Source organism: Adiantum capillus-veneris, chromosome 18, assembly GCF_014529385.1.
Source record: "Adiantum capillus-veneris isolate H3 chromosome 18, ASM1452938v2, whole genome shotgun sequence".
Lineage (NCBI taxonomy): Eukaryota > Viridiplantae > Streptophyta > Polypodiopsida > Polypodiales > Pteridaceae > Adiantum > Adiantum capillus-veneris.
Window position 1 is genome coordinate 4,253,108 of NC_140948.1, and position 17,516 is coordinate 4,270,623.

Genomic DNA, 17,516 nt, shown 5'->3' on the forward strand with positions numbered 1-17,516 from the left:
AGAGCATTGCAACCTTGTACCCCAAGTAATCTCTTGCTGATTGAGCAATTTTTTAAAGACCCTTGCTCTCTTACAAGGCCCGGAGTTAACTTCTAAACCTCTTTCTGTAGCAACCTTTGTATATATGCATGTATGTTTATCCTCTCTCTCTCTCTCTCTCTCTCTATATATATATATATATCTATCTGTGTGTGTGTGTGTGTGTCTTAGACAGGCTCTTCAAGTTGCCTATGACTTGGATGAGCTCCCTATTAGCCATTACCAGCTCTACTTTGACTGTTTCTGAGTTACAGCTTGTAATACTTTCTGTGGGTTTTCCTCGCTTTGAGGTTTCCCACTTGTAATTCAATTTGGTATTACAAAAAAAAAGTGTGTGTACATACATACGTACATACATACACTTGTTTTGTTTTTTTTGCACGCACACACACACACGCATGCGCGCGCACACACTCACACACACAACATCGATCAGTCAGACTTTTTAATTTGGCACATTTTTTCCATCAGTTTTTGTGTTAGAGGAATTTAGGTATATGGCTTTCCATGCAATTTTAGGTTTGTTAAAATCTTGTGTTCTTTCCTTCAACCTCAAGAATCTCTTTGCTTGCTTCTCCTAATAGTGTCCTTTATAGTTGCATAGAATGCGGATGATCTGTGTGCTGCTTTGTTTTTTTCATGATCGAGTTTTGAGGATAGGTGTTTTTTAGATTCACATTAGTATGGCATTCACAATACATGAGGGATTGGCAATAAATTGATGGGGATTGGCAGCATGGACTATTACCTGGAGAAGACTTTCTACAAAACAGCATCACTAATGGCCAACAGTTGCAAAGCAATTGCGCTTCTTGCTGGCCAGTCTGCAGCAGTTGCAACACTTGCATATGACTATGGGAGGAATTTGGTAACTGTTTTGCTCACCTTTATATGATGTTTCTTTTTCATGTTATCAAGACTAATAAGGTTCTCTTGCTGGTAATGTATATGTCGTGCTACATGCTTGCCACGTTTATGTAAGCTCTTAAAAAAGTGAACATCTGGATTCTCTCCTGAAAGCAAGAAGTGAGCAGAGAGGTGTGTTCACCATCATGGAATCCATGCCCACCCTGCCTGTGCCTTTGCTGCTCACCTGTGCCATCACATCTATCACACTGGCCTTGACGGTCACTCGCCAACACTGTTATTTTTTTTCTGTGGCTCCCTCCCCTGTGCTGTCCCGTGCCTTTGCATGCTGCAGTGTTGTCATTGTGCTCGACCTTGACCCCCGGCCCTGCCATTATACTATTGCCACTGTTGTGCACAGTCTACCTCCCTCAAAGTTCCTCTTCATCACTGCAGTGACCAACAAATGGCCCGTAGATTTGTAAGAGAGGTGATTGCTCAACAGCACTACGTTCCTTGCAGGGCTCTATAGGTTGAGAGTGACCGGGTTTGGCTACTGGAGAGTGGTGAGGCCATGTGTTGTTGGAGCTGGTCCCTAGAAGCCATTGCCGTCTTCCATTATGCAATGTCTACCTTTTAAAAAGCTTTAAAGAGAGGAATGTCCAGCAGCAGCATAGTCACAAGAAACGTGTTTCGTCCCCTTGAAAAGAAAACACGACTCTCTAAACGCTCGAAACATTTTAACAACAACGAAAATCTCTCTATCTCAGCTCATGTAGTGTGTCGCACGTCACTTCTGAGTCCTCCTCTTGCTGCCACGTGGGTTTTCCTTCCGCTCACGTACGCTGCCCCTTTAATCTAAGCTTTTGATTAATCAATTGTAGCAGCCGCCTTGCTTAAACAGGGGGTTAGCTTCATGTAAGAAAAAAGGGGGGCAGCTTGTTTTAGGCAAGCAAGAAGTGGGTCATGAACGCAAACCCAACAGTCCCCGAGAGCTCTAGCCCCTCCCCCTTGAGTGGTTTGCATGCAATGGCATCACCAGCAATGAAGGATCAACTTTTATGGCTACCAGCAAGAGGTTAGCAAACATGGAAAAGGAGATGAAGGCGTACAAGACAGAGATGGAAGAGTGGAAGATGGAGAAGGCGGTCTTTCTTCAGTGGAAAATCAGCGAGGCTGAGCTTCGAACCGTGGATAAAATGGAGCATCGGGTCGAAATTGAAGACCTCAAGAATCAGATTTCAGCCCTCAAGAGAGACCTAGCCGAGGCAAGAGCCAATGGTGGACTAAGAAGAGGGAGAAATCCAACCCTCAGTGATAGAAGAACTTAAGGCAATCAAAGAGCAAATGAAAGCCATTAAGGAAGAGGAGAAACAACAGGAAGCAAAAACGTTTTCATGGACAGATATGATTACCAAAACCCATAAGAAAGTGGAGGAAGCGGAGAAGTGGATTTCGATCGCAAAGAAGGGCAAAGGCAAGGAGGTATCAATCCCCACTCCCACCATCATCAACATGACACTTGAGGAGGAACAACAAAGACGTATGAGGGCTTTGCATGTGAGGGTTACCGGCCTGAACATCGGGACAAAATTGATGAGGAAGTACGAGAGCTCATGGTACTAATGGGGATGCAAAAAGCGACACACACAAGAGCATGGAGAGTTGGTAAGAAAAGTGGAGGCACGGGGGAAACATCGAGAGGAAGAGCTCTCATATTGCGCTTCCCCTCTATTGAGGAGAAGGCCTTTTTGAGAAGGAGACCTACTCTCAAAAAGACTGGTATCTTTCTTGGTGACGATCTCACCCTCTCACAGCTTGCCCACATGCAGAAAGTCATGCCAGAGATTAGGGCCGCAAGAGAGAAAGGGAAGACAGCTTTTTACAGAGAAGGAAGAGTGGTCATTATGGGGAGAGACGGTGCGAGACCTATGGGACCACACTGAAGATGCCTACTTGGAATTGTAATGGGTCTATGAGGTTGGATGTTGGGGCCTTTGAGGGCACTTTCAGAGACAGGGACATTGTATTCTTCTCGGAGACTCACCAGGCGCCTGGACAGGTGATGCCACATGTGCGGGGATATAGATGGGAGACAACACACAGGACAGTTGCGAGATCTGAGCATGGGAGTAGAGGTTCAGGAGGAGTAGCAGTGCTATTTAGAGAGGAGCTACAGCCACTACTACATATTGTACGGAGAGATGAGCATGCTAGATACATGTGGGTGAGGTTGAGAGCTGACACAGGTCGTTTTCTATACATTGCCATATGTTACTTCCCTCCTAGTACGTCAGTATATGCTGTATCCAAAGGGCAGTCGCGTTTCTCTATACTGGACGATAATATATGGGAGTTTTCTCGGGATGGTGATATCATCCTCCTAGGGGACTTCAATGCCCGAACGGGCAACTCTCAGACAGTCTTCTACGACACTTCATATGAGATGCTTAGAGAGCTGGATGTGGGGGAGTTGGGGCTTGACAGACTCTCACATGACAGAGAGAAGACGGAGTATGGGAGATACCTCACAGAGATGAGGACTACACATGGGTTAGCCATACTTAGCGGCTTACAGCGATTTTCTGGAGCAGCCAGCTTCACATGTTTTTGACACAGACATGGGGCCAGTACAATGGACTATGTTATGACACAATCGAGCTTTATCCCTTGCATTCAGGATTTCACAGTGGGAGCAAGGCCAGTGGGTGTAGAAGTAGATCATACTCTCTTGACACTATCTGTTTCATTCTAGTATAGTACAGCCCAGACATCAGGAGGCAGGTCACACACTTGTTATACATTGACACCAGAGACTGATTCTGTTTATACAGAGGAGATCTGGGACCGTCTATGGAAAGGCACAACTAGCATAGCTGGTACAGGCCTCTCCGTTGAGGAGTGCACCACTTTACTGACTGAGACATTGCATGGTGCTGCATCAGTGGCTTACCCACACACCCAGCCCGGCAGGAGACCTCATTCTGGGAGCATGCCCCAGAATAGTTGGTATGATGATGAGGAGTGCAGAGAGATGAGAGCCCAGCTTCAGAGGGATCTTCTTTTAGGAGTCATCACTTACAGACAGTCTCGGATTACTTCCCGGCGCCTTGTGCGACGAAAGAAGCAAGCTTACATGGCTCAAATGGAACGAGAAATATATCATGTTCTTGAGTAGGGATTCAAGAGAGGCATGTCGACTCTTTCATGAGCACTCCCCTCCCACAATGATTACTACCTGATGTGTGGGCCCAGTATGCGACATCGTTATATACAGTTCCTGGACAGGAACCCCTTCCAGACCCTGCAGAGCCATGCCTAGCTACGAGCACCTTATTTACCACTGGGATGGTACAGAGGGCCATTGACAGGATGAGGAGCGGGACGGCATATAATCATGACGGTCTAGTAGCGGAGCACTTTATACATGCTAGGGATATGCTGATGGAGGTTCTTGCAGTGTTGTTCAATCCTGCCATATGTGAGGGGTTACTTGAGACTTGGAGGTTGTCTACTATTGTGCCTATCTTTAAGGTAGGGGATCCTATAGAGCCTGGGAACTACCGCACTATTATGGTTGGACACACGTTGGCACGGTTGTATGCATCCATTCTTGAGCAGCGCTTGAGTATTTGGGCAGAGCATGAGGGGGTACGGGCAAAGGGTCAGACCGGTTTCAGGAGGGGTTTCTTCACTCTTCATCATATTTTGACACTCAGAGCCATCATTGAAGAGGGCAGGTCACATGGGAGACGGATTTATTGTAGCTTTGTGGATTTCCGCAAAGCATTTGACATGGTACCGAGAGCTCGATTGATGCGCAAACTACAGGATATGGGGGTGCCCATCGAGTTGATCTGGGGGATTATGGCTTTGTACAAATCAGTGATGGGACATGTATGCACTCCAGAAGGGGTATCTGATTTAGTTCACTCTACTATTGGGGTGAAGTAGGGCTGCCCATTGTCTCCTACTCTATTTGGTATGTATGTTGATGAGGTGTCTGATTACATTGACAGAGAGGGTGACAGAGGTGCCCAACTGGCAGGGACGTGGCTCCAAATGTTGTTATATGCTGATGATATTGTGTTGATATCTGACTCATTAGAGGGTATGCAGCGACATTTGGATGCACTACACAGTTTTTCAGAGGATAGTGGATTGTGTGTAAACCTTGGTGAAACCAAGGTTATGGTGTTTAACACCACACCACAGTGGATCAGGAAATCAACACCTACCTTCACATATGGTCAGGAGATTGTGGAGTATGCAGATGCGTACACTTACCTGGGGACAGTGTTCACTAGGCCGAGATTTTCACTGAGAAGAGCAGCAGAGACTAGGCTGACTAGAGCTTATGCAGCTTTGGGAGGACTAGAGAGGATGTGTTCGCAGGTTCAGTTTCAGGAACCTAGGACAAAGCTATGGCTCTTTGATACTTTGGTTGCATCTACTATGCTATATGGGGTGCAGGTTTGGGGACCTTCTATAGGCCAGGATGGTTGGAGACGTATGGAGAGGCCCTTGGTATCTATGATCTCTCGGGTGATTGGAGCCAAGGCGTCTGTACCACATGATATCATTCGAGCGGAGTTAGTTGCCCCCCCTATGGAGATTTAGGCGCTTACCTGATCAGTCTCCTTTGTACACAGCCTATGGGATAGTACCAGAGACAGATATGCCAGGCTGGCCCTAGAGTCCTCTAGACAGCTAGCTCTATAGGGGGATACATCATGCTGGTATGCACAGATGACATCATGTTTTAGACACATGGCTTCACCAAGGACAGGCTGCCTCCTTTTCAGTACTCTCTACAGGCACCCTTGATGTCTTTGACATGGGTGGAGATTACTGGTCATTCGTTAGGATTTGATTGAGCTGGACACGAGGAGGACATGGATAGAGCTGGGTGGAGATTACTGGTCATTCGTTAGGATCTGATCGAGTTAGGATCTGATCGAGTTGGACACGAGGAGGACATGGATAGAGCCGGTACAGGAGTTGGGCACGAAGATGGCTTTCTATAGAGAGCATCTTCTCCACCTCAAAGGGGATGGGTTTGTGATTCGACCTAGCTATATGGACACACATCTTTCTCATGGCTTGCGTTGTGCCATTGGTCAGATACGCACATCCTCACATCAGCTCGAGATTGAGACTGGGGGCAGATTCAGAGGGATACCAGCAGATAGCAGGATATGCCGCTTATGTCATCTAGAGCCAGAGACAGAGCTACATTACATATGTCATTGCATAGTGTACTATGAGATACGAGGCCGTTTTCATTGTCTATTCAGAGACGGTTTTGGGCCTCTATCTAGGGTCATGAGCTATGAGGATCAGAGATGTCTTGGACTGTATCTACTTGAGTTACGTTGGAGAGAAACGGTCCCAGAGACAGATTACAGGTTTCTTTACACTAGATATTGGACCCCCAGAGGAGCAGCCAGAGGAGCAGACACCATTGCAGAGCTCTGCCCGCACTCATACTACTGCTACTGGCATTCTCATAGACCGAGCATTGGAGCTAGGGAGATCTAGACACCCGCGATTGAGGAGTGGAGCTACACAACATCGACGGAGACTACAATAGAGGATTCGAGCCATACTCTCTCGACGTCCAGAGTGCAGATGAGGATGGATCTCCACCATATCTTCCCCCTTCTTTCATTGTACTACACATTGTATTTTGTTTGAGTTCTTTTTGATTCCAGACATGGTATCAGACTCACTATGTTGTAACGGCTTGGTCTCATAGGTCATTTTGGCCTTTTGAAGACGTTAATATATCATTTCATTTCATTTCATTTGCAGACGTGCACATGCAGCCAGCACACATGCCAAGCTCTCTCTCTCTCTCTCTCTCTCTCTCTCTGTGCACGTGCACAACAACACGAACACACGCGCACGCGCACACGCGCGCATGGACACACACACACACACACACACACACACACACACACACACACAACTTTTTTTGTAAATCTGCTTTGATTAATTTACAAGTGGGAACCCTCAAAGCGAGGTAAACCCACGAAAAGAAAGGGATACAAAAAGCGGAGCACTATAAGGCTCCGAAGGCTAGAAACAGTCAAAGTAAATCCTGTAGGTATCAAGGGTGATGTCTCCAACGTCATAAGCAAAATGCAGCCCTTGACCAAGGGATAATTTGAAATAGGGAAAGGGGTCAACATAGGTGCCTTGGAACATTAAGGAGTTCCTATGGTGCTAGATGGCCCACAGAGTCCAAAATCTGACCTAGGTGGAGAACACCGCAAACTGAGATTGCGGTGATTGGAGCACCCCAAAAAGCCAAAAGCGTATGTGAAAAGAGCCGGAAGGAAAACACAGCCGAAGAGTAGTCGACACTTGCCGAATGAAGGCTCTGGAGTGGCGACAACGCCACAGTAAGTGTGGCACGGTCTCCTCGGCTTCAAGGCATCTGGAGCAGCGGGAAGGCGCAATATGTCGAGCATGTAACACACTGCCAACAGGTAGAGCTCCCACCAAGTACGCCACAAGAAAGCACGTTTCTTCAAAGATAGACGACTCTTGCCAAATGCGAGACAATGTGTGTTGCCACTACAAGGATGACTCGGAAAGCAACCACAGCTGATTACTATGATGCACAATCCATACATCAGAGTGAAGGATGGGGTAGACACTGCGCCAGCTGAGATGCAGTCCAATCTAGTAGTAGCCAGATTCCAATTAGAGAAGCGAGAGTCCACAGCCAAAGGAGGAATGGGTGAGTGATCAACAAGCATCCTTTGAATTTCTCGCCAGAGAGGAGAATAGTGAGGACCCAACCGAAAGCGGGACACTGCATCAACGAACGAAAGAACATCCCGAGTCATCAAGCACCTGATGCACCTGACAGATTCCTTTTTGGGAAAGAAAATACGCTTGGCGAGGAGACTGTTGAACCAAAGTCGAAGCGAAGGCCCTGCTCCAATGCAGACTCTCCAAACAAAGAGAGTTACACATAGAGGATTGTCGACCATTCGAGGCCAAATGCGAAGTGACAACCTTCCAATCAACAATGAGAGAAGAAGTAAAGGGACATCTAGGAATGCGTCCTTCAAGCTTCCCAAAAACAACATCCCAATAAGTCGGTTTCCAATGACCAAAAGATGGGGTGACAATGTGCGTACACAAATGTGTGACCATGAGAGCCGAGGGTTGCTGTTGCTCCACCAAAACTGGCAACAACATAGCTTTTCGAGCCAAAAGATGATGTCGCAAGTCCAAAATATTTAACCCTCCAAGCCGCTTGGGAGAACACAGCTTGTCCATAGATGGAAGCCGAAGACCCTTCTTGCTAGACGAGGTCTGCCAAAAATGCTCTAAAATATTGGACATGAGGGACTCTGCAAGCCCAACGAGACCAGGATAACAAAGGCAAGTAAAACTGCACATAAGCCACAAGGATGCATTGGACAATCCCCAGGCCACAAAATCTTATGGCAGTCACACTCTTTCAGAGGCAATAGCTTGGATTTACATAAGTTAACTTTGAGACCTGCTGCCAATCCAAACAAGTGAAGAGTATGCATAATTTGCTGTACCTCATCATAGTGATTGCGAGGCATAAACAAAGAGTCATCTACATAGGCCTGACGAGCAAACTGCCGTCCGGAAGGTAAAGTCAAGCCATGTAGCCTACCAAAGGAAGTCAAGGAATCCAAATACATAAACAAGGGGTGAGTAGCGATTGCATAAATCAAAGCACTCAGAGGGCAGCCCTGCCTTACTGACCGTCTCAAAGGCCATGATTCTGTAAGAGATCCATCCAACAAGCTTGTAGAAGTACTGTGTGCATACAAGGAAAGCACAACACGGGATAGCCTACGCCCAAACATCAAGTGCTGCATGGTATCCGCAATATAATCCCAAAGAACAGTGTCAAATGCCTTTTCAATGTCAACCTGCATGACCAAGACAGCTTGTCGAGTATATTTTGCATATTCCATACCAATAATGACATTCGCGAGGTTATCAGTAATGTGACGTCGTGGAATGAAGCCGTATTGAGGTTGATGCAAGCCTTCATGCAGAAAGCACTTAGAGTCGGTTGGCGAGCATTTTTGCCATTAATTTATATACCATAGGCATGAGTGTAATAGGCCGCCAATGAGAGAATACTTCACACAATGCATGCTTAGGTATCAGCTTGAGCAAACCTTCTTTCCAAGAGGAGGGCAATTCTTGTTGTTTCCATGCTGTATTCATCATGAACAACAGAGGCAACTTCAAATAATCCCAGAAAGACAAGAAAAAATCCACAAAGAAACCATCCCAACCAGGAACTCTCCATCGCCCCAAGCTGGCATACAATTGTGACTCGGTGAAAACAACTTCTAAGTCTTGAGGCTGGTGCATCGAAAGAATGGGAGTAACATGCGATAGAAACATGTGACGCGCTTGACAAGCTTCTCTCGTGGGAGAAGAAGGGGACTAAAAATCTTGCCACAATGAGAGTGCAGGGCTAGTGCTAGCTGTCGGAAAGTGGAGGTCCACTCCCCTGACGTTAGTTTAACTTTCTGTATAGCTTGAGACTCCCTGGAGTGATGCAGATGTTGGAAGAATTGTTTAGAAGCACATCCTTTGTTTGCAAAAGCCTGTTTTGATGAGCTCGTGTCTGCCATTTGGCCAATTTCCTCTCATCATTGTGCCGTAACATAGCGCAAGCAAAAAACAACTCAGTCATTTGAGTGTCGGTAAGAAAATAATGATTAGCCAAGTGCATTAATCTGCTACAAGCATCCTTTGCCCGATTAACGTGTTCCCTTAATTGTGACAAATAATCCTTGTCATAATCCTAGATAACACATTGAACACGCATAACAAAGCGGAATGATACTATGTCCATATCAACATACATCTAGGAGATCAAAGGCGGGATAATATCCACAATCATAGCGCGAAAAGGCTCATGCTTGAGATAAGCATTATTGACATGCAAAAGCCTCTTCTTGGGAAGGTGATCATTGACATCAAAAGAGCCAAAACGAAGTTTCAAGCATACAGGAAAATAATCCGAGAGACACGTGGCATAATCAATCCTCATCTCGCATACAAAGTCATCATACTGTTGCATGTAAAAAAGATACCAACGATCCAGTCAAGCGCGATACATAGATTGTGCATTATGTTGAAAAGTGAATCCTGGATCAGTGGCATGCGAAAAGGGCCACAAATCAAGGCATTACATGTCAATAGAAATTGATCCTATGATTGCCGTTCCATATGAAGCATGTGAGAATGCCCAGTAGTATTATCCACAAGGTTTGGCCGCAAGGTTTGGCGCATTATTAAAATCCCCACAGAGAAATGCATTGGAACACCAACAATAAGAGGAGATAGCACTCCACAAGCGTGCCCTATTTGCAGAAGCTGTGTATGCATATAATCCTCCAAATTCGGACACTTCCCCATAAACAATACATTGGATGACCATAAATCTCCCAGCCGGGTCATTGAAAGCCAAGGTCGGGAAGAGTTCGACACACACACACACACACACACACACACACACACACACACACACACTTTTTTTTGTAAATCTCTGGGATTAATTTACTAGTGGGAAACCTCAAGACAAGGAAAACCCACCCAAATGAATAGATACAAAAGTGTGAACACAGACGTGTTCATCTGCCAAAACAGGCTAAAAGCATTCATAAGAAAGGCGATACATTTTTGAAGTGAGGTCAGCCACTTCCATAGCAAAACGTAAGGAATGCTCAAGGGAAAGCTTGAAAAACTGAAACTGATCTATATGAGCATGAGAGAACATGCAGCTGTTGCGTTGACGCCACAGGGTTCAATAGGCCCAAAATCTGACCCACATAAGGAAAACTGCAAATTGTTGTGAAGAAGGTGGGAGAATGCCGAAAGCCCAAACCTTTTGTGAAAAACCATGGAGGGAAATCGAAGCCGCATGCTAGCGGCTATGCCACAAAGAAACTCTCTAGTGACGCAACAATCCCAAAGGAGATGACTAACAGTCTCCTCTGCAACCGAACAACGAACACAATGGGAGGAGTAGATTTGACGTACACTGAGAAAAGTACCCACTAGAAGGACTCCAACCAAGCATCGCAAGAGAAACAATCTCTCCTTTACAGGCAAATGGCTCTTCCATAGGGCAGCGAGCGCTTTCTTCCACCAAGTATCAGACTTACGCATCGACCATAATGCATTACAATGATCAGCAATCCAGGGTTGAGGCAGAAGAAGAGCATTAATTGCACTAGCAGACATGGCTTCAAAAGGCGTGTCATTGAGACACCAATCAGACATGCGATCCCGAGCCACCAAAGGTGGAACATGCAGAAAGTCAACCAGCATGAGCTGAATCTGTCTCCAGAATTGCCGGTAATGCATGCCCAACCTAAAACGAGTAGCAGCAGAGGAAAACTGAAAAGTGTACCCTGCGTCATCAACGACATCATCAACAACTCGCAGACCACGACAGGAGAGAAAGTAGGCCTGACGGGGCGAGCGGTCAACCAAAGCAGGAGAGAATACCCGACTCCAATGAAGACTCTCTAATCAAAGTGAATTGCCTCCGTGATGTGGACAAACAGACCATGATAAATGCACTGTAACCTCCTTCCAATCAGAAATCAAACTGGAGGTGATAGGGCATCCGGGAACGTGCCCTTCCATCCTACCAAATGCAACCTCCCAGACAAAAAGTGTTTAGACAATCCCTGAATACTTCTGCTGATTTAGAATCTGCATTAGTAAGGGCATTAGTGTCATCAACCACGGATCCCCCGAATCAACCATGATGCCTTCCGACGTAGGTCTGTTAGTGTCCCATAAAATACAAAACCTGTTGGTATTTGCATATAGCTTTGGAGGAAAGATCACCTGCCCGAGTTGTGCAGCCAATAGTGGCAAAAAGTGTCTCCAAGTTCGGGGGAAATCTACAAATTTCCACCCACATAGGACATTTATGACGAATAAGACTTTGATAGTCCTTTGTCAAGGCCCATGGCAGGACATGGGTCATCTGTGTACCAAAAAACAACGGAGACATTTCCAATAACAGGTTTCTGGCTTCAGTATCCGCCAAAAGGACTTCGTAAAAGCCACGAGCACCAATATAGACACCCCGGACAACCTGGCGTTTCAACAGAAAATCAACCCATTGTCCAACATCCTGCGCAGTAGGCATTTTTCCCGGAAAAAACAAAATAATTGCATTCATTGCATATTGTGCAACCGGGTCCATGAGTTCGTGCACAGGAATACGAACTTCGAGAAGAGGGGGTTGTGCATTCCAAGCTTTCCTAGCCTCCTCACAATCTTCATACAAACAGGTTTTGATCTCAGACGAGGCCTCCGAACATAAAGAGTTGAACATAAAGCAAGAACACCTTACTGTAGTAGCGAATACCCAAAAAACCAGCAGAGTTTTTTTTTAAAAACTTTTTTGTTTCATCAAAGTTATCTATACAAAACCAATAGCAGACGTACAAAAACCTTTCACTGCTCCACCAGACTGCGTACAGTAACCAAACACACAAAATTCGACTTTTACAACACTAAGTTGTTGCTGTACACAGAGCTCCTGCTGCACGCAGAAGTGAACTGATTGATTGCAGGAGTATCTGCCAAACTGAAACTGGCAATCAAAAAAAGAATGCCCTGCAGCAAATTCTGCTGACGAGCTCTGGAACAAAACTCTGCGCTATCCAAATCCCTGCAGCAGAGGCGCGAGATACAGACAGGCAAACGGCAGCGAATCTGCAGATGACGCAAGAGAACAGTATAGGGCACCGCACACAGAGGCTGAGGGGGTTGCTTCTCGGCGACAGGAGGCTTTGCAGCAGAGCTCGCTGGCGACGGAGATCACGCGCAGAGATTCATCAGGGTTCGCACGTCAATTGTCCACACACACACACACACACACACACACACACACACACACACACACACTTTTGAGCTTTCATTCTCCCGCAAACTTGCTCTAGCTCACACACACACTTCCTCCTCATGCTCACGTATGAGAGAGAGAAGTCACTTCAGTTGAACACTCCCAAGCAAGAAGGTAGCAAAAGACGATAGGATGACGAGGGATGAGGTGGAGGCGGCCATCAAGCAAGGCATTTTTGCCCATAAGAAATCCACAATAAAATTTTTCACCTTTTCGGGCGTGAAAAACACTTAGAATCCTCAACGACATAGAAATTTTCGGGAGACTTGCGACAATTTGACCTAACCTGCAAGACCTCATTTGACACCTCACCAACGAAAAACTCTCTTGCAAGCAGGCAAATGCTTTGAGCGTCTTGAGACAGGACACACCTCTGATGTATGTCCTACTATAGGGGATAAGCCTCGAGAGCAACCTCCTGCTAAAAAAGCCAAAACTGCAGTAGGACTTATTTGCGACATTTATGGCACCTCTCTTGACGGTTGCAAAGAATTGTGCAAAGTATATGGAAAGATTAATGGCTTCAAAGCACTTATACTCTTCGATTTAGGAGCCACTAAGAGTTTCATTTATACAGAAATCCTCAAGAAGATGGACTTTTAGTATGTATGCTCGACAAACTCATAAAGTTGTACCACTCATGTGTGTTCTTCCGGTCAACATCCAAGGATACCATGGCAAGAAAGACTTTCACATCATGAAGTTAGGGCGTTGGGACGCTCTTTTTGGCATGCCTTGGCACGACAAAAATGATGCTACCGTCAAAATCTGGAGCCGTACCATCACATTGGTGCAAAATGACAAGCCAATTGTACTTTGAGGTGGATTGACCGAGGCAAATTCAAAATGATTTGAAGTTTGCTTTGCATTTTGATACTTTTTTTTTCTCTGAGAAAAAGATTCTTCTATTAGTTATGAAACTGCTTATAGGGCTACAACCACCTCTACTAGAGAGGCTATGACAATCTTGAGGGGAGACTCTCCCAATGAAAAAACAAGATATGTACAATGAGGGCTAAATGAGGAGATGGGAGTGCCATCTGAGCACACCCTGGACCATGGTGAAGAAAGGCCCAAGACGCAAGAGTCGAAGAAAAGCCTCTCTACGCTCCTGCATGCGGTCGAAGCTACCCTGAAGTCGCTTGAACCGTCCCTTGTCTAGCTATGATGTTCAATGGTGCTATGTGTGAGCATCTGCTTCTTGAGACTTGGGAGTTTGTTTACTATCGTGCCTCTCCTAACGGCAGGAGACCCTATGGAGCTTGGGAACTACCGTACTGTTATGATCGGTCACACATTAGCACGTTATACACATCCATTCTAGAGCAGTAGCCGAGCAGATGGGTAGAGAACATGGTATACGAGCAACAAGACAAGCAGGTTTCAGGAGGGGTTTCTCTACTCTTGATCACTGCCTAACTCTACGAGCCATTATTGAGGAGGACATGTCACATAGGAAATGGATATATTGTAGCTTTGTGGACTTCGGCAAAGCTTTTGATATAGTATCCAGAGCTAGATTGATGCGGCGACTAGAGGTCATGGGGGTACCCACAAAGCTCATTTGGGGGATTTTGTGTTTATACAGATCAGTTGCGGGGCAGGTACGCACTCCCGAGGGGATTTCTACCTTGGTTCACTCCATTATTGGAGTGAAGCAAGGGTGCCTGCCATCTCCTACTTTGTTTGGTATGCATGTAGGTGAGGCTTTTAATTACTTTACAAGACTAGGGGACACAGGAGCAAAACTCGCAGGGACATGGATCCCACTTTTTTTTTTTCTGAGTAAAAGATCCTTCTATTAGTTAATGAAACTGTCCATAGGGCTACAACCACCTCTACTAGAGAGGGCTATAGCAATCATAAAGGGAGACTCTCCCAGTGAAAAAACATTATATGTACAATGAGGCTAAATCAGGAGATGGGAGAAGGGAAAAGCCACACTGGTGGATGGTAGTGCCATCTGAGACCACCTTGGACCATGGTGAAGAAAGGCCCAGGGCGGCAGAGTCGAAGGAAAGCCTCTCTACGCTCTTGCATGCGGTCGGAGCTGCCTTGAAGTCTCTCAAACTATCCCATGAGAGTATGGATCAGCTCTAGCCAAAGATCTCGAACTATCTCTGCTGGTGGTACATGGCGAGTCTCGAAGATGCGGAAGCAGCAAGGCTCCTCATACAAAGGCATGGAGGGTAGGGAAGAAGACGCAAGGCAATGCGGAAATTTCAAAAGGGAGATCCGTTTCCCATCCATGGAGGCAAAGAAGGACTTCTTGAAGAGACGTCCTACACTAAAGAAAACGGGCATATTCCTTGGAGATGACCTCACTCTCACATAGCTTGCGCATATGAGAGAGGTAATGCCACAGATTCAAGCGGCAAGGGAGAAGGGAAAGACGGCCTTCTGCAGAGATGGTTGGAACAGTGCGAGACCTATGGGACCACACTCAAAGTTGCCACCTAGAATTGTAATGGATCTATGCGCCTTGATGTGGGTGCTTTTGAGGATATTTTTACGGTAAGAGACATCGTCTTCTATTGTGAGACAGATCAGGCCCTTGGGCAGTCTATGCCTCACATTAGTGGATATAGATGGGAGACAGCCTGTAGACAGGAGACACCATCAGTGCACAGAGGGCGGGGCTCAGGAGGAGTGGCAGTGTTATTGAGGGGGGAGTTGCAACCATTGATACATATAGCCCGCAAGGATGAGCAAGCTAGGTACATGTGGGTGAGATTGAGAGCAGAGACGGGCAGATATCTTTACATTGCTATTTGCTACTTCCCCCCGAGTACGTCTGTTTATGCACGACCGAGAGGACAGTCCCCCTTTTCTGTTTTGGATGATGACATATGGGAGTTCTCTAGAGATGGCGACATCATCATTCTAGGGGATTCAACGCTCGGACTGCCCATCATCATCAAACAGTATTTTATGATACTTCAGAGGAGATGCTGAGAGAGCTGGATGTTGCAGAGACGGGCCTATCTAGACTATCACAAGATGGGGAATACACTGAGTATGGACGACACTTGATAGACATGGGAAATGCACATGGATTGGCCATCTTGAATGGCCTATAGAAATTTCTTGTTGCGGGGGGTTTTACATGCTTTCCTCATTGACATGGAGCTAGCATAGTGGATTATGTCATGGCACAACCAAGCCTCATCTCTAGTATCCAAGATCTCACGGTTGGACCCATACCTGTTGGTGTGACAGTGGATCATGCTCTTGTGTCGTTGACCATCTCTTTTCGGTTTAGTGTAGCAGAGGCCATGGGCAGCAGCCCCTACTCGCTACACCTTCACGTGGGAGACGGACTCTGTATACATAGATGGGATCTACAGACGCCTGTGCACAGAGGAGCTAGGGCGACCTCTGGAGGAGCTTACTACGACACTACATGATGCAGCAGCAAAGGCATACCTACATACCCAGCCTGAGCAGAGACGCCGTTCGGGGAGCATGCCCTAGAACAGTTGGTCTGATGAGGAATGCCGGGACACTAGAGCTAGGCTTCAGAGGGAGGTGCTTTTGGGGGACATCACTCACATACAGTCATAGATTGACTTACGACGTTTAGTGCGGTGGAAGAAGAGGGCATTTTTGGCTCGCCTAGAGCAGGATCTATACCAACTATTCTTGAGTCAGGACTCACGTGAGGCATGGCGGCTCTTTCATGAGCACTCCCCCCCCGCCATCACTTCTACAGAGGTGTGGGGTCAGTATGCATCATCTCTGTACACAGTTCCTGAGCAACCCCCCCTTCCCGACCCCCTCGATTCATGCCCACATACATGTGCTTTTTTCCACGGTTGAGATGGTGAGGAAGGCCATTGACAAGATGAGGACTGGGAGAGCATATGATCACGATGGCTTAGTGGCTGAGCATTTCACGCATGCCATAGATCTACTAGCAGAGCTTCTAGCAGTTATGTTTAACCGTGCCATGTGTGAGGGCTTGCCTGATACTTGGAACCTATCGACTATTGTAGCTATCTTCAAGTCGGGAGACCCTATGGAGCCTCGGAAGTATCGCACTATCATGATTGGACACACATTGGCACGGTTGTACGCATCTATTCTTGAGCAGTAGCTGAGTAGATGGGCAGAGAGGGAGGGGATACGCGCAGCCGGACAGGGAGGGTTCAAGAGGGGTTTTTCTACTCTTGATCATATCTTGACACTCAGAGCCATCATTGAGGAGGGCAGATCACGTGGGAGATGGATCTATTGCAGCTTTGTGGATTTCGGCAAAGCATTTGACACAGTGCCCAGAGCCAGATTGATGCGCAGATTACAGCAGATGGGAGTACCCACAGAGCTCATTTGGGGGGTCATGGCATTATACAGGTCAGTAGTGGGGCATGTACGCACCTCAGAGGGTCTATCCACACCGGTTCACTCCACTATTGGGGTGAAGCAGGGCTGCCCGCTCTCTCCTAATCTATTTGGTATGTATGTGGATGAGGTTTCTGACTACATTGAGAGAGATGGTGATAGAGGTGCACAATTGGCAGGGACATGGATTCCACTATTGTTATATGCTGATGATATTGTGTTGATCTCCGACTCTCCGGAGGGGATGCAACGTCACTTGGATGCTTTGCATAGGTTTGCCCAAGAAAGCGGTTTGTCCGTCAACCTTGGTAAAACCAAGGTCATGGTATTTAATACCACC

At 46.5% G+C, this 17,516-nt stretch overlaps 2 protein-coding genes across 2 annotated transcripts in view; both read left to right on the forward strand.

The window, feature by feature from the left end:
- GPS1 (geranyl diphosphate synthase 1) overlaps positions 1 to 17,516 on the forward strand; it is a 105,696-nt gene that overhangs the window by 75,648 nt on the left and 12,532 nt on the right. Inside the window, exon 10 of the mRNA XM_086488268.1 lies at positions 775 to 907. Coding sequence (XP_086344394.1) covers positions 775 to 907 — 133 coding nt within the window. The remainder of the gene's footprint in view (positions 1 to 774; positions 908 to 17,516) is intronic.
- On the forward strand, positions 920 to 3,514 carry LOC147435162 (uncharacterized). The gene has a single exon (XM_086488269.1). It carries the CDS (start codon positions 2,834 to 2,836, stop codon positions 3,497 to 3,499), a length of 666 nt encoding a protein of 221 aa, XP_086344395.1. The 5' UTR covers positions 920 to 2,833; the 3' UTR covers positions 3,500 to 3,514.

Coding starts and splice junctions, on each gene's coding strand:
- LOC147435162 (XM_086488269.1), top strand. CDS start 2,834: ATGCCTACTTGGAATTGTAATGGGTCTATGAGGTTGGATGTTGGGGCC.